Source organism: Ranitomeya imitator, chromosome 8 (assembly GCF_032444005.1).
Source record: "Ranitomeya imitator isolate aRanImi1 chromosome 8, aRanImi1.pri, whole genome shotgun sequence".
Lineage (NCBI taxonomy): Eukaryota > Metazoa > Chordata > Amphibia > Anura > Dendrobatidae > Ranitomeya > Ranitomeya imitator.
The window spans coordinates 15,974,919-15,997,024 of NC_091289.1; the positions used below are offsets into that span (position 1 = coordinate 15,974,919).

At 45.3% G+C, this 22,106-nt stretch overlaps 2 protein-coding genes across 4 annotated transcripts in view; one reads left to right on the plus strand and one right to left on the minus strand.

The window, feature by feature from the left end:
* Nucleotides 1–22,106, minus strand: part of CRELD1 (cysteine rich with EGF like domains 1) — a 110,467-nt gene that overhangs the window by 49,449 nt on the left and 38,912 nt on the right. The window lies entirely within an intron of this gene.
* PRRT3 (proline rich transmembrane protein 3) overlaps nt 1–22,106 on the plus strand; it is a 55,849-nt gene that overhangs the window by 28,004 nt on the left and 5,739 nt on the right. For both annotated transcript variants that reach the window (XM_069736396.1, XM_069736397.1), the window contains exons 2-3: nt 3,994–5,453; nt 9,237–9,383. In XM_069736396.1, coding sequence (XP_069592497.1) covers nt 4,082–5,453; nt 9,237–9,383 — 1,519 coding nt within the window. In that variant the 5' untranslated portion in view covers nt 3,994–4,081. The remainder of the gene's footprint in view (nt 1–3,993; nt 5,454–9,236; nt 9,384–22,106) is intronic.

The window sequence follows — 22,106 nt, forward strand, 5'->3', positions numbered from 1 at the left end:
TAGGGGGTAACTTGACTTTTTTTTGGACTAACACTTTAGGTTGTCTCATATAGCAGCAGTGGACAAAAAGCAGCTCAGCCATGCCACTTGTCCGAACCGCCAATCAATCAGGAGTGTACTGCCCCCTGCAAGCAGGAAACCAGGAGGACGAGGAGCGGGGCACCGTCCCGTTCGGCTACGATGAGAAGAACCCTTTGAGGTCAAGGATGGTTTAGCGGTTAATGTTTAATAATTTATATTTAACTTTTGCCAACTCTCTCCAAACATCTGGGCGGCTTCCAAAAAAAAAAAAGAGAGTTGGCAAATCTCTTGGCTTGGGGTAAGCGTATTAAGACCCCTCTCTAGATTTGCCCTTGAATATAGGACTCATTGAAATCAGTGGCCTGACATCTGTTCAGGGTGGCTCCAACAGAAGCTGATACACGATCCCCAGAGATGGCAATATAAAGTAGTGTGTGGTGGCACCATGTGGCGCCACATGTCGGGTGCCCCTGTACTGCAGGCAGCTTTGTCATGAGTCGTAGGCCAATATCAGAGTCTGGGAAAGCCGGGTGATTGACAGCAGGAGATTATAATAAGACTTCACACCATTTTGGGTGGAGGTTCTGTGTTACTGCACTACAACCGGTCATCTGTTTATTCACCCGGCACTGAGAGGAGTGGGTGCACGAGAGGCCTACAGGCTGCCCCACTCGCTACTATTGGCTGTGGACTCGGCGACGGGGCCAGAATATCACACAATGAGACCTTTTATCTCCTCCGGCGTTTTCTCTCTAACAGCAGGAAAAAAAATCCAATGGTCGTCATATGAAGCTGCAGAGACACTTAACCGTAAGTTCAATAAAATCCATATTATTGCCGGTGGGTGGGGGTCATCTGCTGCATCCGGACAAATATCGGAGGGGCTCACGGCCGCTCTACATCACTAAAAATCTGTAGAGTGCAGAGAACCTGGAGGGAACAGAAGGACCATCCCAACGTCTAGGGTGTGTACCGGCTGCGATGAAGCCGGGCTGAGGCTGAGAAGTCGGCATTGGCCTCCGATACACGTTGGGACTTATATAAAGACTTTAGGACCTGCTATATCAGACTGTGGGGAGGCTGATAACAGGGAACAGTTGCTCACATTAAGCCTCACAGATCGTGGAGACAAGATTTAGGTTCAGCGAGTCCCACTAACCTGTGTGAGGTTTTCTTTCTCGGTTGAGGAATATCCTTTTCCTACAGATTAAATGTTTGTCTAGGAAGACAATTCCCAGAAATAGGAAAGGACTTTACCAAAACAGAAAAGATTAAAAGAGGAAATGTCAGAGAATTTCAAAGGGGCCTCAGATGAACACGGGGTTCTGACTTTTTTTTTTTTTTTAATCAGATATTTTTATTAAACCATCAAAATTGTGCATAAACAATAAAAGGAATAGTTTGTTTTCAGCAATATACAAATACACAATACTTTTTTTTGTTAGAAAACTTATTTAGTCCCAAACCAAACTCCCACCCCCCTTCCCCCCACCCACTAGAGACCTGTCAAGAGTCATCCCCCACTAAATTATCACATACAAAGGTACAAGAAGAGGAAGATGACTTGTCAAAAAAAAAAATATTTCCATAGGGGCAAAAGGTCTTCAGGTCACATTGATTCGAGCCACGGGCTCCACAACCTGTCAAAGAGGTCCATCTTATTCCTCCTAACGTAGATACTCTTCTCCAAAGCAATGATATGGTCCACTTGCTTCATAAAGTCTCTCCTTGTTGGTGGCTCTTCCCTAATCCAGAATTTGGCGATCAACTTTCGCGCAATAAATAACAGTCTAGCTATAACCGTTTTATACAGCTTATCAGTTATTACCTCCTCCACATAGCCCAAAACACATACCAGAGGATCCCGAGGCACATTACAACTATATGCCAAACCCACTTTATTCAACACCACCACCCAAAAGGAGGACAGCCTGGGGCACTGCCACAACATATGAAGGATGCCCGCTTCGGACTGCGAGCATCTAGGGCATTCTGAATTAGGCCTTAATCCGGCTTTGAATAACATGTCTGGGGTTCTGTAAGCCCTATGAATGACAAATAATTGTGACAGCCTACCAGGCTCACTCATTGATATCTTGGGCACATAATCCAATACTGATTCCCACCGATCATCATCAATCGCCCCCAGGTCAGCCTCCCATTTCGCCCTTGCTCTAATAGGGTGCTCCGCCAGAAAAGAAAATAGAAGGAGGGGTTCTGACTTTAGCAGGGAGAAATTTCATCCGCTGAGAATTTCTCGTCCCAGGAAAAAAAAAAAAAATCAGATTGCAGAACCAGTCCAGAGGATGAAACAGTAAATGTGGATAAGGCGCGACGCATCGGTCACGCTGAAAGGATTCTCGGTATTAGGGCTCATACTCACCTGAGAGAAAAATCGGATTGCACTCTGACCAATTTTAAGCTATGAATCCCGACTCATCTACGATTTGTTTCTCAGCTGAAATCGGACTGAGAAAAAAATCACAGCATGTTGCGATTGTCCTCGTATCTCGGACAAGACTCGCCAATGCAAATCAATGGGTGTGAGAAATAAACTATTTTTACACACCAATGACCTTTGAAAAGTCGGTAATTCATCTGCCGTGTACAGTATAATTGCAGCGTGACCCGACAGAATAGAATAGATAGATATAAAGATGTCAATCATATATATAATTAGTACAGTGCATGTGTAGCTTACTGTACATGTATTTTTTTATGTAATAAATTATTTTCTGAAAAAAACCCAGCAGAGGTAAAGTGGACATCTGGGTTCTGACGTTTATAGTCTGGGAAGGGGCTAATACCCATGGAGCTTCCCAGGCTATTAATATCAGCTAACACCTGTATACTTTGTTTTTCCTGGTTATTAAAATGGGGACCACCCACAAAAATCATTAGGGTCCTGCAATAATTAATAACCAGCAAAGGCTAGGCAGGCAGCTGTGGGATGATATTAATAGCCTAGGAAGGAGCCATAGATATTGGCCAGCTCCCAGACTAAAAACATCAGCTCTCAGCCGCCCCAGAAATGGCGCATCCATAAAATGCACCAGATCTGGCACTTAGCCTCGTTCTTCCCACTTTCCCTGGTGAGGTGACAAGTGAGGTGATAGTTGGGGGGGTTGATGTCACCTTTGTATTGTCAGGTGACATCAAGCCCAGAGGTTAGTAATGAAGAGGCATCTATAAGATGCCCCATTACTAACTCCATAATGATATTGTATAAAAAAACGCACACCCAGAATAAAGTCCTTAAATTGAAAGAATGACGCAGACTCCTTTATTGAACCTAAATTAAACCATACTCACGTTATTGCCCTTTCCACTGAAGCCAATGTCTCCTGTAAAAGAATTACAATAATAAACAACTATATTCCTGACCAGATGTGGGGAAACTACAACCTCCAGCATGCCTAGACAGATGAAGGCAGGGTGTGCTGTGAATCACAGTTTCACCACAGTATAAATCCACATATCCTTGGATAACGGTCCAGGACTCACGGACTGGGCTGTGGGCGTCCCAACCGAAACTCAACAGCCTCATGGCTGTATATATGTCAAGCTCTGGTCATGAGAAGTGTAGCCAGTGTAAATCAGGCCTTATAGTAAATCCACCTTTGTTGGATTTGCTGCTGGTCACTTTTCATCCAAACGCTGCAGACTTGAACGAACGAGCATGCTGCAAATTTTCACATTTGCATCATGCTCATTCTCTAGCAGAAAACCTTCAACTTTTCACAGCAGATGTCGCCATTTTCAACGTAGCGAAAGAAATGCAAAATGTGCATGTAACACATGCAGGTAAAAATCCACATTTTTTCCAGTGCATGTGAACGGGGTTACAAAATTACCAAGAAATCCTGAATGTGTGAAGCGTCTCACTCGCTTGCATGAACTTGACTCAATGTTTAGTGTCGGCATTAACTTTGCTATAAATAGTCACCTTTGCATTTCTTTTGTGTATGACAGGTCTCTTGGGTGTATCAGTATACATGGAGCCAGCCACGGTCAGACGATAGACAAATGAGATAAAATCCACCCCGGAAGGAACATAAAGATGGCTGCTCGTCTACAGCATGCCGCAATGATATTCCTGGCCACCTTGACGGCTATCAAGCCTTCGACTTCCTTATTTAGTGTCGAAATCACTAATGAGCAACCCAACTATGAAATGACTAAGGACAATTCAATGAGGAACCTCTCCGAGGAGACTTCAAGGTGGAGTTCAGAATCACCGGATGTTGAGATCTCAAATATTCCCTCTTGGACTGCAAAAAATAAGGAAGATCTGGACCTCACCAAACCTTCCAAGACTATATCTGGACCAATGAGATCAACAGAAAATGTAGAGATCTCAAATGAATTTCTATACAATAATAATGATAATAATAATAACAAAGCCAATATAATGGGCCAGATGTTCCCATCGGGTTTTGTGGTGACGACATCAGAAGAACTTGAGCGAACTCCTTCCAAACTGCATCCGGCAAAGTCCAAAATCTCAGAAGATGAGAAGGAAAAAAAGACTGAAAACAGCGTTCCTCACAAGGGGGACATGAGCCACCTGAGACCTTCTCAAATGGTCAGAGATGACTTACATCTCGAGAACGATGTGGAAACAAATCGTTTGCAAGAGAATGACATTGAAACGTTGACCACAATCCGCCCAACCATTTCCACCATTATAGCTCCAATTTCTACACCCGTGTCAAATTCACGAGTGGGCGATGATGGGCCTTTTACTCCAATACAAAAACTTCAAATAGAAAGCGGAGATGAAGAGATGGCCGAGGAGCTTCTGAAAAGCAGACAAAAACCTCACGATGACCCTACGACGCCTCAAGGCCCGAAAGTCACAATTGAGGACAACTTCCTTGATAACAATAAAATCCCAAAGGTCCATGAAGTGCAACCTACCGGGAGATACCAGGCGGCTTTCCGAACCACGGATGGATACTTCACTCTGCAAGACACCAGGCTGGAAAGTAATGAAGTCATGTCTGCTGACAATGAGTTTCCTCCTGAAGATGGTGTCCGTTATCAGAAGGACGGTAGCACCCTCTTTGAGGAGTCCATAACCCTTAGAAATGATTCAGATGACCAATATTTGTCTCCTTTTGCACAATCGAAAGAAATGATGGATCCGGTCATTCAAGTGGGTGACATAGAACTTTCTACAGATTCTTCTATCGAGCCTGAACCCACCACACCTCTTCCCACGTTACCTCCCTATCTTATGGAGAGTGACCTTCTACAGGCGACTATGGATTCGGGAGATCACGTAACAATGGAGGCAAAAGCAAGAACCGAAGCCGAGAGGATTTTAATAATTGGCGGAGGTCCTGTCTCTTCTCAGAAGAACAATCTACAAGACGCGATGATGACGTCTTCGCAATCACCATCACCAGCAATGCAAGTGTTTGAAAAAAGTGAGTAGATATTTGAACAGTTATCGTTGTATCAATTCAAGGGGGTGTCCAGGATTACAAAAACAGCGCCACACCTGTCTGCAGGTTGTGCGTAGTATTGCAGCACTATTCCCCTCGATGAGGACAGGCTGCAAAACCATGCACAACATATGGACAGGTGTGGCGCTGTTTCTGGAATCATTGCCATGTTTTTCTAATTTTGGACAACCCCCTTTTAAAACGATCCATCTTAAAGAATGTGTCATCAGAAAATGACCTGGTTTTTAAATTTCATTTTTATGATAAATATTTATTTTACAAATTTTTTTATATTTTTTTACATTTTTCACATTTCAATTTTGAAAATTTAGCAAAGTTCACACTGGCCACAAAGCCTAATATTAGACGCTGACATCCTGTTGAACACATGGACATAAGCAGCGGTAGACAGACTCAGACACTATTTGTATGGAAGCGGTATCTGAGCATGCTCCAATCTGGGAGGAGGTCATTTTGGAGGGTGGGGGAGGAGGTGAGCTGTGACATCACCTAATGTGAATGATGGATCCTGTGTTATCAGCTGTATATAGAGGTGTTATTTGTCACTGTACAGGAGGAGGAGAAGGTGAGCTGTGACATTACCTATTGTGAACTGAGGATCCTGTGTTATCTACTGTATATAGAGGTGTTATCAGTCATTCTACAGGAGGAGGAGGTGAGCTGTGACATCACCTATTGTGAATGGTGGATCTTGTGTTATCTACTGTATATAGAGGTGTTATCAGTCATTGTACAGGAGGAGGAGGTGAGCTGTGACATCACCTATTGTGAATGATGGATCCTGTGTTATCTACTGTATATAGAGGTGTTATCAGTCATTGTACAGGAGGAGGAGGTGAGCTGTGACATCACCTATAGTGAATGGTGGATCCTGCGTTATCTACTGTATATAGAGGTGTTATCAGTCATTGTACAGGAGGAGGAGGTGGGCTGTGACATCATCTATTGTGAATGGTGGATCCTGCGTTATCTACTGTATATAGAGGTGTTATCAGTCATTGTACAGGAGGAGGAGGTGAGCTGTGACATCATCTATTGTGAATGGTGGATCCTGCGTTATCTACTGTATATAGAGGTGTTATCAGTCATTGTACAGGAGGAGGAGGTGAGCTGTGACATCACCTATTGTGAATGGTGGATCCTGTGTTATCTACTGTATATAGAGGTGTTATCAGTCATTGTACAGGAGGAGGAGGTGAGCTGTGACATCACCTATTGTAAATGGTGGATCCTGTGTTATCTACTGTATATAGAGGTGTTATCAGTCATTGTACAGGAGGAGGAGGTGAGCTGTGACATCATCTATTGTGAATAGTGGATCCTGCGTTATCTACTGTATATAGAGGTGTTATCAGTCATTGTACAGGAGGAGGAGGTGAGCTGTGACATCACCTATTGTGAATGGTGGATCCTGTGTTATCTACTGTATATAGAGGTGTTATCAGTCATTGTACAGGAGGAGGAGGTGAGCTGTGACATAATCTATTGTGAATGGTGGATCCTGCGTTATCTACTGTATATAGAGGTGTTATCAGTCATTGTACAGGAGGAGGAGGTGAGCTGTGACATCACCTATTGTGAATGGTGGATCCTGTGTTATCTACTGTAAATAGAGGTATTATCAGTCATTGTATAAGAGGAGGAGGTGAGCTGTGACATGCTCCATTGTGAATGGTGGATCCTGTGTTATCTACTGTATATAGAGGTGCTATCAGTCATTGTACAGGAGGAGGAGGTGAGCTGTGACATCACCTATTGTGAATGGTGGATCCTGTGTTATCTACTGTATATAGAGGTGTTATCAGTCATTGTACAGGAGGAGGAGGTGAGCTGTGACATCACCTATTGTGAATGGTGGATCCTGTGTTATCTACTGTATATAGAGGTGCTATCAGTCATTGTACAGGAGGAGGAGGTGAGCTGTGACATCACCTATTGTGAATGGTGGATCCTGTGTTATCTACTATTTATAGAGGTGTTACCTGTTATTGTGATTCTGTCTGTGATGATAATGAAACTGCTAAAAATGTTTCCTGTATAGAACAGGACATACCGTACCAGTGTAGTATAAGGCCTAGTGGCCAATATGAAAATTGCAAGATTTCAGAATTTTTCATATATATATTGATAGTAATTTGAAATATTGAAACATAAAAGCTTAATTTAAACAATAGCTGCCGATAATTGCGGAATTATGACACATTCCCTTTAAGACAGGATTTCATTGTCTTTAGAGATTATAAGAGAGATGTCCGTGTGATTATATTACAAGCAATATCATATCCTTGTTTTATGTCTAAGGCTACTTTCACACTAGCGTCGGATTCCGACGCTAGCGTTTGATGCGCCGCACAACGGGTGCAGCGGATGCATTTCTCCGGCGCATCCGCTGCCCCATTGTGAGGTGCGGGGAGGTGGGGGCGGAGTTCCGGACGCGCATGCGCGGTCGGAAAAAGCGGTCCGTCGGCAGCAAAAAAAACGTTGCATTTAACGTTTTTTGCTCCCGGCGGTCCGCCACAACACGGTTGCAACGTGTGTCAATACGTCGCAATGCGTCGGTAATGTTACTCTATGGGGCAAAAACGCATCCTGCAAACAACTTTGCAGGATGCGTTTTTTCCCCTAAACGACGCATTGCGACGTATTAAAAAAAACGCCAGTGTGAAAGTAGCCTTATTTGCATGACTGTTGATGAATGAGGTTCTGTTTTCTCTCATTTGTGCTGGAGGCCTCGCTCTCTTGGATGTGGAGCAGCAGGAGTCCTAGACGCTAGTGGACAGGCAATAGATGTAACCAAAAAATGTGTCACTATATGTGAAGTGCGCATACAAAAGTAAAAAGAAAAAGCCAATAATATACTGCCAATAATTAGTTTAATAAAAATCCCCAAAACGTAAGGAGTTTAAATCCGTTATTTAGATACGTCGAGATAATGACAAAAAAGAATAGCTGCGCTGTTTAAAGAGGACTTGTCACACGGACCAAAGCAGCTAGTTTCTGTTCTTATTTAATTCCTGCTGCTCCCCTTTTAGCTCCACATTGCTCATTTAAAGGCAACCTGTCATCAGGTCATACGTATTTAGTATTTTAGCTTATTTTATTCCCACTGCTCCACTGAGTATTCCGGTTTTTGTTTTTTGTGAATCCGCTATATGGTTCCAGAGATATGGATCTTTTTATGGTCTTCACTAAGGGGGCGTGGCTCACAGGTTTGGTAAGGGGGTGTGGCTTCACAGCTTTAGTCTGCATAATTACCCAGTGAGCCACACCTCCTCATTAAAGACCATAAAAGGTAGCGCTGAATAAAAAGCCCCATATTTCAGGAACCGTATGGCAGATTTGAAAAAAACAGAAAACAGAATACTCAGGGGAGCAGCGGGAGTAAAATAAGCTAAAAAACTAAAGACTTTTGACCTGATGACAGATCCCCTTTAAATGTGCAATGTAGAGCCAAAATGTCAAATCAATAACAATTTTTAATAATAAACCACGCGCAAGTGTGGGCAGGGTGTCCTTGTCGTGGCTTATTTGTTGGTAAGTATAGGACCCCCCTGTTAGATGTCCTACAGAATATACGGAGGGTGCATTCAGATGCTGTGGCTATGGGAACTGCACCATACTTCCAGTTTTTCTTGTTTGTTTTGCCAAATTGATAATTTGGGGCAATAGCTGTGATGTCCATGATATTTTCCTCTAAACCATCTAATTCTGTTCCATGATTGAAAACTTTCCATTTACCTATAGATCCCGGAAAAGCTCAAGAAGCAGAAAAACCTTCGACACAGCCTGGCAAAGTGACCCCACTAACCCAAAGAGACCCCATTATTGGCAATGCGCCTCCTGGACTCGTCCTGTCGACGACATGGAGGACGCCGGTAACCAAACAGCAAGGTAGGATGTTAACCCCTTATGTAAAGCCGCACTCCGCCATCAGACCTGAGAGATTGTAACATCCTGCTCCCATGATGAGGAGCCTCCTGAGCGTCTGCTCCATTGTCTCCCTGGAAAATCTGCTTCCAATTAGGAATCTGCTGGTGAATAGATCAAAACATGGAGTAATCCAAAAATAAAGAGCGGCCCAGACAGGAAAATAAAGAACGAGCTAAATAATCTACACTCCTCAACATTGAAATCGCAACTCCAAGAAGGAAAAGTCATGTAATTCTGGAAATCACACAATGCAGATTTACTGATCTGCAAATAATGGAGAACTAGAAACAACATCTCACAAATTATTCAGTCTGGGGTATAAGAAATCCCTGGACCTCCAGCCTTGGCTGCTATCAGTGAGGTTATTAATGGTTGTCTGAGGAAGGTACTGCCGCTGAATGCACTTGGGTAAATCATCAAGATCCGCTGCTGGCAGTTCCTATGTAATCACTGACCAATGACGTCCCCAATGGGAGACAAGTCCGGAGGCGCTGCAGCCATGGGAGCAGGTTTAGGCCAGATGGGAGACAATTCTGGAGAGGCTGTAGCCATGGGAGAAGGTTTAGGCCAGATGGGAGACAAGTCTGGAGAGGCTGCAGCCATGGGAGAAGGTTTAGGCCAGATGGGAGACAAGTCTGGAGACGCTGCAGCCATGGGAACAGGTTTAGGCCAGATGGGAGACAAGTCTGGAGACGCTGCAGCCATGGGAGCAGGTTTAGGCCAGATGGGAGACAAGTCCGGAGACGCTGCAGCCGTGGGAGAAGGTTTAGGCCAGATGGGAGACAAGTCCGGAGACGCTGCAGCCGTGGGAAAAGGTTTAGGCCAGATGGGAGACAAGTCCGAAGACGCTGCAGCCATGGGAGCAGGTTTAGGCCGGACGGGAAACAATTCTGGAGAGGCTGCAGCCATGGGAGAAGGTTTAGGCCAGATGGGAGACAAGTCTGGAGACGCTGCAGCCATGGGAGCAGGTTTAGGCCAGATGGAAGACAAGTCTGGAGACACTGCAGCCATGGGAGAAGGTTTAGGCCAGATGGGAGACACGTCCGAAGACGCTGCAGCCATGGGAGCAGGTTTAGGCCGGACGGGAAACAATTCTGGAGAGGCTGTAGCCATGGGAGAAGGTTTAGGCCAGATGGGAGACAAGTCTGGAGAGGCTGCAGCCATGGGAGAAGGTTTAGGCTAGATGGGAGACAAGTCTGGAGACGCTGCAGCCATTGGAGCAGGTTTAGGCCAGATGGGAGACAAGTCTGGAGACACTGCAGCCATGGGAGCAGGTTTAGGACAGATGGGAGACAAGTCCGGAGACGTTGCAGCCATGGGAGAAAGTTTAGGCCAGATGGGAGACAAGTCTGGAGATGCTGCAGCCATGGGAGCAGGCTTAGGCCAGATGGGAGACAAGTCTGGAGACGTTGCAGCCATGGGAGAAGGTTTAGGCCAGATGGGAGATACTGTAAGTCTGGAGACGCTGCAGCCATGGGAGCTGGTTTTGGCCAGATGGGAGACAAGTCCAGAGACGTTGCAGCCATGGGAGCTGGTTTAGGCCAAGTAAGCTGCTAACAGTAATACGGGCATCATACAGCCTGGTGCAACCATTAATAACCTAATTGATAGTAGCCAAGGCTGTGAGTGCGGGGATTTTTTCACATGGCACTCATTATTTGCAGATTATTGACACGGGTATCGATCCAGTGATTTCCAAAATTCCATGACTTTTCCTTCTTGGTGTTGCAATTTTAAAGTTGAGGAGTATATATACGAGTTGTAGGGATTCACTCTCAGCCACGGCTAAACTAGTCCCATTCCGGTCAAACACAACAGCTATCATCCATTGCAAACAGGCAACCAGTGATACTTGCGGTTCTCTGCACATGGCCTGTGTAGACTCGTTTCTGAGAGGGATGGTGGCCTGTCTCTCTCTACAGCTTCAAGACACATCCAGTCTGGTCAGCTTCCCCCAGCTGACTGACTAAGGAATTCAGCTAGCCTGTTTATACGCAGGGCTATCCAGGTGATCTAATCAGAACCTGTAGAGCTAGAGTTTAATCTTAGCCTAATTGGCTTTGCTACAATATAATATAAACATATCTACAGGGATCTAGTCTCTCGACCGAAGCAAAAAAAAGCGAGTTCTTTGGATTTTTTAAAGGGGATTAGATAGATGGACAGACAGACAGACATACAGATAGATAGATAGATAGATAGATAGATAGATAGATAGATAGATAGATAGATAGATAGATGCGGCTTGGTATGTCTAGACCCGACATCCACACCTATGAATTCAGTCACTGATGGAGCATAAAAGTTTGTGGCTGGGAGCAGTAAGACAAAGGACCTGACTGCTGCGGAGACTCTGAGGACTGGTTTTCATTCTCCCCATGATGAGGGGCTGCGAAAGCAAAGCGGGCTGAAACGAGTAACAAGAAACAGATGGAAGGGGAGCGAGAATGGCGTTCTGGTGGGGGGCTGGGTTATCCCTTAATTTCTTCCTGCTGGGGGGATTGCCGACTCTCCTCGTGTACTACTAATGCTCATACATGGTAAATAATTAGTAAGGAAAAGCCCATATTTAAATATAGTACAGACAGAGTGGGGGTCTTCATCTCATGACCCCTCCTTGGGCCAGAGTGAAGAACAGCGGACTCGGGTCATCCATATATCACATTGTTAACCATTCAGTAGAATGACCACATGTAATACTCCATTTCCCCTGTAGTGGCCACTGCAGGGAAAGTAAGCAGCCAACTGAAGCTGGAGCTGGCGATCAGTTGATCACCCTTATTAAAGAGCTTGTATGCCATGACACGACCCCTTTATTGCCTCCTTCTGTAGTGGAGTGTGGAAAGACGTGACCTACAACAAGGATCCTAATTTTGATATGGGGTGACAGCTCCGACAGCTGCCACAGGCCTCAGTGTGGTCACAATTAGGTTTTGGACGAGAATCGTAGCAATTCTGGGACGAGTTATTCCTTTATTACCCTCCACGACCTGAGCTCCGGCCCAGATACGACATCTCCAGGGTAGAAACCTGAAACAGACAATTGAAAGAACACAGACGGTCTCGATTACTGTAGAGCGGGCGCAGGTGTCAGGCTGCTGTAATTCCAGAGTTTCTTCTGTAGGAAATGACTCAGAGTCTGGACGATGGATGGGACAGGACCCCCGGGAGGGAGAACGGAGGCCCCATCTGCAGCAAAAAAGGGGGCGAAGCAAAGCCTAGTTACTTCAGACTTTCCACCATAAAGATTCAAGAAGTATTGTTTCCCCTTGCGGAGAGTGACATGTTAAGCATGTCGAGATGAGGAGACTTAAAGCCGCAATGCTCTGAAGAGTTTTTGAGTCCAAAACTTCATCAAGAACACATCACATGACAAGGCCAAAGTAGATAGTTTTGGGATACGATCCCCGGCAGCACCGCCGATCAGTTGTTCCCGGTGCCGGCAGAACAGCACATTCATCTGTTTGGTTGCCCACGTATCGGACATTTCTAAGGGTATGTTCCAAGCGACACGATGGCCACGAGCATGGCTACCACGCGCAGGAGGGAGAGCGAGGCGATCTACAGGGCACGAGAGGTGAATGAAGGATCTCAGCTTCTTAATCTGAACCAGGAGTCGCGTCCGTCCCATCTCCAGGCCTTGTTTTCAATAGGAAGTTGTGAGTTAGCGGCATTAACACGGTGCACTGTTTGGCAGGAGACCGCCTCGTACCTCGGCATGTGATCGGCGTTGACCTCTGAGGAACAAATAAACCCACAACAAATATATGAATTCTGCGGGAGATTTCCTAAATCTGAAGCAGATGTCACAGAGGAAACTAGAAGACATCTTTCTGACCCTCGTGACACCGAAGAGCTTAGTGTAACTTATCGGACTTTTTCATGAAAAAAATAAAAAAGGTTTGTGCATCACGACAAGGAGAGCACATAGGGTGGACTTACTGTCCCCCCAGAACTGTGTACCCCTCTCCAGCACTGTGCTGGAGAATCAGCCACAGAGTTACAGGGGTATTTCTAGCTTGTAAAGTGATGGGATGTCGCTTTATGATTGGTAAGGGGGCAACACCCATCCTGAGAATAAAGGGGCCACAGCGCTGATCAGGAACCGCACCCCCGTTACTGGCTGTCCGTGCTCGGCAGCACTTATGGCCGCCTTCTGTATGGGCATTAAGACTGGCATGAATCGTTCATTTCGAGATGCTTGGCTACCATCTTTTTGGTTCGAGACCCAGACGAGGGAGCAGGGATGTATCTGCGGTTGGTGCAAAGGTAGAAGCTCTAGGGCCATAAAAACGACTCTGCGACGTAAGAAGACACCGGCATTATAACTGGTACACGATCAGTCGGAGGCCCAGGATCTGTGGTAAGTCTGGAGATTATTGTTGATGTGATGCCCCCACTACTGGGAATATATATCCAGCAGCAGATACCATTTATTTCCTTTTCCCCCTCAACTACCCCAGGAAATTAAAGGGATTAGAAAAAGATGGTTGATTTCTTTCAAAAAACAGCGCCACCCTTGTCCATGGGCCGTGTCAGGTACTGCAGCTACCAAGGAGTAATTGCGGATTTATATGGGCATGTATCACGGTTCTTCCGCGGGGCTGTACATCGCCGCCCCGTGCGTGCCCGATATCACGTCCGTTTCGACAAGTTGCAGATTTATCTGGAGTCGCCCGCTCTGGTAAACAACGTCTGCTTTCTCTATAAATGGCTACCGGCCACCGCCGTCTCCTCGTGTTCACAGGGATCATTTCTTGAGCGATCGCCATCACAGGATCCCGATTATGTCACATCGAAATGGAAAAACAGCTTCATAACCCGCAAACACGCGGCAGCCACATTTGTGTAACGTATTATGGGAGCCGGCGACTCCCAATTACGTGGCCCCGGGCTCTGCTGGATCAATTAGCGATATAAAGGACGCGGTCCTTGATTACAGAGCGCCGCGCCGGATGGTTCACTGCAGATGTCAGGAAATGTAAACCGAAAACATACGTGCGTATGATGGAAGGAGTGTGTAATCACATTATACATCGGGATCGGGGCCAGAAATTAGATCCATACCTGCAGACAATCAGCACGGTGCGCTGCAGCCATCATTGTATTTAAAGGGATGGATCCCCCTGGACTCATACTTTTCGGGTACTCATCTTTTGACTCTGTTATTTTTTTTTTTTTCCTAATCTCATTAGAGAGGAGTTGTTCTGATTCAGAACGCCAGAAGTTGATAGGTCATCAATATCATATTCCTGGACATCCTCTTCATACGTGCCAGCTTTAGAAACCCTTTCCAGGGAGATTGGATAAGATGTATGCCCCTTTTTGTCTACTTATTTTATAGATTACACCCTTTAAATAGGCCTCGGCCCTGTATAAGACCCTCCTAATCTTCTTACAGGAGGAATTGCCACCTCATCCAGGACTCCAGAAGGTCTCCCATTTTTAGTGGGGGCTTCACAGATGTTTGGGGAGAGTTGACAACTTTGAGGTCATTATATAGTGAGTATTGTAGTTTTTTTTCCATGCTTGGACTTTTAGTTCCACCAAATTGACAGTTACCCCCCCTTAATCCCACCTAAGGGGGTCTTTCCCAAATAGTGCAGCCCACCCTGTGTCAGCTCCTTCTTCCATAAGAACTTGTTCTGCAACCAAGACAGGAAGGAATGGGTGAAAGATGCTCCAGAGATGGCAGACAGGGGGCGCTCTAGAGCAGAGTGGGGGGCAACTGTTGTTACCGCAAAACGGACTGTCTCTGCTAAGCTGCTATTATCCCACTGCATAGACTTTCATAGTCAGCGAGCCCTCTCTTATGGGAGATTTTTGCTGCACCCCGGACAATTGCCAACTATTCCCCAAGTCCTGGAGTTCTCCTCCCCTTGTTCCAGTAGTCTTCATGATGCGCAGAAGAGGATGATGATGTGCAGGGGTCCATGTGTCTGCAGGGTCCGTGGTTTCATCTCCTTTACATCGTTGATCTTGTCTATTCCGTTTTGCCTTCATCTTTTACGCCCGTTTCGATGGTGACATTACACCGGTCTCTGCCCGCAGCCAATTAGCCAAACATCTTCTAATTGATTGCACTTACTGGAATTAATAGTCCCATCGTCTCTCTTCACTAATGCGCTGCAGGTATGATCTGCGGAGCCGAGCGCGCAGCACTCAACATCCAGCAATACGTTTACTCAGGCCTCAATTCATTCATCGCTTGGTGCTATAAAGTGTTTGTTCCAACCTGCCCGAGGCTCCGTGGCTGCGTACACACTGTGCAGTCACAACAAGTAGGCATGAAGCCTGGAATGTAGCAGGCCGTGGGCCGCCATGTGGGAAGGAAGCTGGAATATGGAAATGCACTGTCAACAGGCGACACCACTCCTGCCCTACCCTGACTGCGCCATCTGCAAACCAAAGAAGAAGGGGGTTATATAGTACAGTGATAGCCATGATCATATCCTGCCCTAACAGAGCATCATCAGACTCCTGGATTATTTTTTACATTTCTATACTGTAGAGATCACTTATCATCATTCTCATTATCATCACAGACAGGATTATAACGATAAGTAGCACTTCTATACAGATCACACAGGATCCACCATTCACAACAGAAGTCACAGCTCACCTCCTCCTCCTCCTCCTCGACAATGACTGATAACACCTCTATATACAGTAGATAACACAGGATCCACTATTCACAATAGGTGATGTCACAGCTCACCATCTCCTCCTATACAATGACTGATAACACCTGTATATACGGTAGATAACACAGAATCCACCATTCACAATAGGTGATGTCACAGCTCACCTCCCCCTCCTGTACAATGACTAACACCTCTATATACAGTAGATAACACAGGATCCATCATTCACAATAGGTGATGTCACAGCTCACCTCCTCCTCCTGTACAATGACTGATAACACCTCTATATACAGTAGATAACACAGGATCCACCATTCACAATAGGTGATGTCACAGCTCACCTCCTCCTCCTGTACAATGACTGATAACACCTCTATATACAGTAGATAACACAGGATCCACCATTCACAATAGGTGATGTCACAGCTCACCTCCTCCTCCTGTACAATGACTGATAACACCTCTATATACAGTAAATAACACAGGATCCACCATTCACAATAGGTGATGTCACAGCTCACCTCCTCTCCTCCCTACACCATGGTATAGGTCACAGAGCATGCCTGCTACACTCTATTATAGATGCAGTATCTCAGCAGCTGGGCTTCTGCCGCCTTCACATCACTGCTGCAGAGTCTCCATGATTTCAGTGTTTCTTTTCTAAGTCCTAATAACAACAGTTACATAACTGCTGGCGGAGCCGGAGGGAACTTCCAGCCAAGCTATTCTGTAGCCAGTCCAGCTCGGCCGAGGCTCTCAGCATGCCGATGAGAAAATCAGCAGCTGCAAATGTGTCGCACCCCCGCGGCCGCCTGGAATATTGATCAATGTCACATTTTGTTATGATTTTCCAATTGCAAAACAGACTGATTGGAAACAGCGGCCTCAGAAAGTCGAGATTCTGAGTCTGGATTTATCATTTTCCTGGTCAAAATATTTTTACTACACAATCTGCCATCATTCAGAGTCTCCCATTCCCATGGACTGATAAAATTAGTTTCATCTGAAATTTTAAAATGTGTCCAGTTTGGAAAACATATTTTTAAATCCGTTCCTAAAAGGGGTTTCTTAATAATTTCAGTGCAATGCTTTTTTTCCCCTGCGGAGGCGCTGTAGGGAAACTAAACACTTGATAGCGGTCTCCCAGACTGATTACACTTGATCACTTGGTGTTCTGACCTAACCAGACTAATTTTAGGGGGTGCAAAAAGTGGAAAATGCCTTTAAATGTAAAGTCTTACAATCAATTATGATAATTTTGTATGCTTTTTTCCCCCCCTTTAAACGCTTTAACAAAAGGCTTTGTAGCGGCGCTTATGCAGCACTTAAGGGTGCGTGAGTGAGCACTTTAGAGCAGACTTTCAACTTTCGGCGGGGGTCTCAGAACCCAAACTCCATCAACCTGCAGCACCTTAAAGGATTTCTGATCCCTCATGTACCTAGAACACCCCGTAGAATAATGTTATTTCAAAATGAGAGTTTCAGCATTTTTCTGTTGGAGAGGGGGGCTAATTTTTGGAACTTCTTATGCCAGTTCAAAAATGCACGTCTCTTAATAAATTTTCCTATTATAAAATCAAAAAGAAAAGCTTTGGAGCTAAGAATTTCAGTGTAATGCTTTGTTTCCCCTTCGGAGGTGCTGTAGGGAAAGTGAACACTTAGTGGTTACAGCCATAGATGCCAGCGTGATCGTAATAGACGTACAACCGGTGATAAAGCAAAATTTTCTATGTGGTTGTAAAAAATGGAAAATACTATTAGATTTAAAGGATTTTAGATGATTATAGAACGCCTGTAAAATAATGTTCTTAATGTAGGAATTTTTTTACATTTTCATATGGGGGCGGAGAGGCATAATACTCTGTCCGACACATACTGTGGCCCACATTTATTAAGCTGTTAGTTACAATTTTGGGTGTAAAAGGACCATTTATGGTCAATTGTTGGAAGCACAAAACATGGAGTGAGTCAACTCCAGCTCCACCTGCCGTGTTCCACCAGTGCTTTTCGTTACGGTTGGCCCTACTGTATACACATATAGTAGACATGTCCACTACGCTTTATGTTTGGATGAGACATCTTTCCACCCGTCACCGACAGCCTCGATGTCTGTCCCACTTCTATATTTGCTTATCTTAGAAGAGGCAACAAGAGGATTGTTTTAAGGACATTAGAGACCCTGTGACGGCAGTAATGTTTTGGCACGTTCCCCACTCTCCTGACTTGACGAGTAGTTGGTGGAAGCCGGGGATCAAGGAGCATCGAGTGACCGTGATCCGCAACACTCACTTATTCCATAACACACAACTCAAGTCTCTCGGCTGGAAACGTTACACGCTGCCCCTGTAGAGACCCCCCGAGTCATTGTCAGCCCAAGCTGGGGACAGATTGACTGGACTGGAAACATCTGCAAGAACGTTTCCATCGCCTCATCGAGAACCTCCATTCCTGTAGCACAACTTTGGTCTTTCCTTGCTGAGAACTATGGAAAGGTTTAGTCTACTGGAGCCCACCCAAGTCACAAATGAGGTAAAGAACCATCAAAAGCTGCCGCAAGACCTAATGTCAAGAGACCCAAAGGAAATGGGTCAGAGCAGGAGGAATTTTCATAATGTTACCAAAGAGTTTATTTGAGCTGGGCAAACAGAAGACACGAGCCAAGGAGATTGCAACCAAATACTAGAGATTAGAAACCTAGTTGTGCTGACAGCCTTCTCCTCCAAGCACCCGATAGACATGCACGCTCGTGTCAGATAAGCATGCATGTTTCCAGTAAGGAGATGGGAGTAAATCTTTGCCAGACATCGCCTATAGCCACTTATCTCCCCTGAGAACAAAGGGATCAGACGTTATAATTCAACCAGCTTGTGCTTCTTTCCCCCCAATATAATCTCTTGGGGGGAGAGTCAGGAGACGTCCATACCCATCAGGTGGTCAGTCAGTCCGACCAAATTCAGTTGCTTTGGACAACTATTCTCAATCGTGTATGGGGGTCTTAAGACGGCAAAGGTGTCCAGAGTCCAATGCAAAATCCGTAACATGCCCCCCCAACTTCCATGCACCAGTTATACTATTGGGGCACTCTTAGTTGGCATATTGGTTTTGGGCCCCCTTTGGCATCAGGGACCGGCTATAGGAAGACATTTGGGTGGTGGAGGACAATAAGACGTGGTTTGGGGTATCCAGACACAACTGGACCTATGTTTTCCCAAGTTCAGAGCTGAAGTCGTAAACAACTATTTTTTACGCCTGTTTTTATCCTACTTCAAACCTCACTAACTAATCCAGTTTTATGCAATTTTTTTTTAGTGCAAACCGTCAATAGCGGAGGTCCAACTCCCGGCATCCCGGCCAATCAGCTGATTGATGGGATTGCAGTGTTGCAAAAATGCTACAGCGCCACACATTGTGTTGTGGTCACGAATGGTACTGCAAGCTCTCTCAACAAGTCAATAGGATAACTTTTAGTACCATTCACAGCCCTTATTAATAAGTATAGGACTATACTGCTGCAATCAGAGACATTGATGACCTATTAGTCAGTAATATTAAAGTTCTCATAGTAACATAGTAACATAGTTAGTAAGGCCGAAAAAAGACATTTGTCCATCCAGTTCAGCCTATATTCCATCATAATAAATCCCCAGATCTACGTCCTTCTACAGAACCTAATTGTATGATACAATATTGTTCTGCTCCAGGAAGACATCCAGGCCTCTCTTGAACCCCCCGACTGAGTTCGCCATCACCACCTCCTCAGGCAAGCAATTCCAGATTCTCACTGCCCTAACAGTAAAGAATCCTCTTCTATGTTGGTGGAAAAACCTTCTCTCCTCCAGACGCAAAGAATGCCCCCTTGTGCCCGTCACCTTCCTTGGTATAAACAGATCCTCAGCGAGATATTTGTATTGTCCCCTTATATACTTATACATGGTTATTAGATCGCCCCTCAGTCGTCTTTTTTCTAGACTAAATAATCCTAATTTCGCTAATCTATCTGGGTATTGTAGTTCTCCCATCCCCTTTATTAATTTTGTTGCCCTCCTTTGTACTCTCTCTAGTTCCATTATATCCTTCCTGAGCACCGGTGCCCAAAACTGGACACAGTACTCCATGTGCGGTCTAACTAGGGATTTGTACAGAGGCAGTATAATGCTCTCATCATGTGTATCCAGACATCTTTTAATGCACCCCATGATCCTGTTTGCCTTGGCAGCTGCTGCCTGGCACTGGCTCGATAACACCCCTTTAATGGTCATCTTAATAGTTATTACAGATGTCCTCCAGAGAAAGCGTCTTCAGATGCAGCAGAAATAGAAGCTGTCGCTGCACATTGAGTGCTCTGTAGTAACGTCACTGATCTTATTGTATGACCCCCCCTCCCCCGGTCCGACCTAATCCCTATCAAATCCTGTTTTCTTTCACTGTGACCTGGAGATTGGATTTGAATGCCCTTGAATACACCGATGAGCTCATCCCTCTTATGTAACTTGCTGTGTGATTTGTATTGTAATGACTGGCTCTGCCTGTGATGTGGCCGTCACCACACTGGGTCCAGGACGGACAATATCCGACATGACGCTCATTGATTGTGCAGCCCTATATCCTAGTGCAGGAGGACGGTGCACGGCGAGGAACTAGACAGACCGCTATATGGCGTTGCTTGCACAAAGGGGATAAATCGAATGTAGTGTAGTCACTCTCCTTTACTTCTATATGGGGGCACTCACTTTTTGGCCCCTTTTTTTTTTAATTGGCGAGATCAAGGCAGCTACAATGTATGATAGTCCCATAATTTTTTGGAATCAAATAGATCGCGGTACCTCGTTCATGCTGCCTAAATGTGCTTTTTGGACACCAGCATCACCAAGCCCTCCAAGAAGTAGTTTTTGAGAGAATTTGCACCCAGGAGATTTGGCAACTCTTCGGGAGCTTCGGAGAGAATTGGCAAACATGTCTTCTTCTACCAGGCCCATTGCAAAATGTGACGAAGACTCCCAACACCTTGCAAGAAACTGGAATAAGAGAGCAAGAAATGGGGAATGGAGGGGTGTAAGCTGTAAAACGCGGCATGGATAAGGATGAAAATGTTCAAAAAGGGGTCAAAGGTAGTATTTGCATCTGGGCCACCAGTATTATAAATGGCACGCGGTAAGCGGAGGGGGCTACACGGTTTGCACCGGGGCCCAGGTGTCCGGTATGTCAGGTACAGGAGTATGGAGGTGACATAATCATTACGATGAATCCCTTGGGCGATAGAAATTTTCGTATTACAAAAGCAAATCGCACGTCTCTGTCCATCAAACTGTCAGGAGCCATTTCTGATTTTTACTTGTTTATACATTTTCGGATTAGCAAACCGTATGTTGTGTTCGGCCCCATGGTAACTGCTGGTCCGTAAAACGTGACACAATCCCGGGCCCGTGCATGAATCAGCTCCATAGCATGACATAGGGTAAAGTAACATCTAACGTAAGGGCCCAGGACCGCCGCTATGAATGTGGCTCATTGTTCTCCGCACACGACCATGACTATAGGGCCGAGGAATGCAGACGTTTCACTCGTACATTAGGACCGTCCCGTCTGAGCATTAAGGCCCTGATGGTTTATAGCTCGCAGGAATATACAACTTCACTGCATTTATCACAAACATTTTTTCGGAGAAGAGTTTTACCACTGCATCAACAGGGCGGTAAGTAATAAATCCACAGCATAATGCTCGAAGAGAGGAACATACAACATCTGTGTACCTAAATTCCTCATCCAATAGACTCCAGGATTCCTGAGCTGGTGTATCTGAGCCTGCCGAGTGATACGATAGCACAACTCTGCCAAAACATTCATGGCTTCTCATGATGCATTCTGCAATTGGCATCTACCGAGATATCTCCATAAAGGCAAGTCACCATTAACATTTTTTTTAAACAACCTAAGGGCACAGTACACTAGAGCCAGACGAACCCGCCGATATTAGCAGATAAACTGTGCATGGGGGCCTCCAGAAAAGGCGCCTGTCTGCTCAATTTCAGAAGCCGATCGT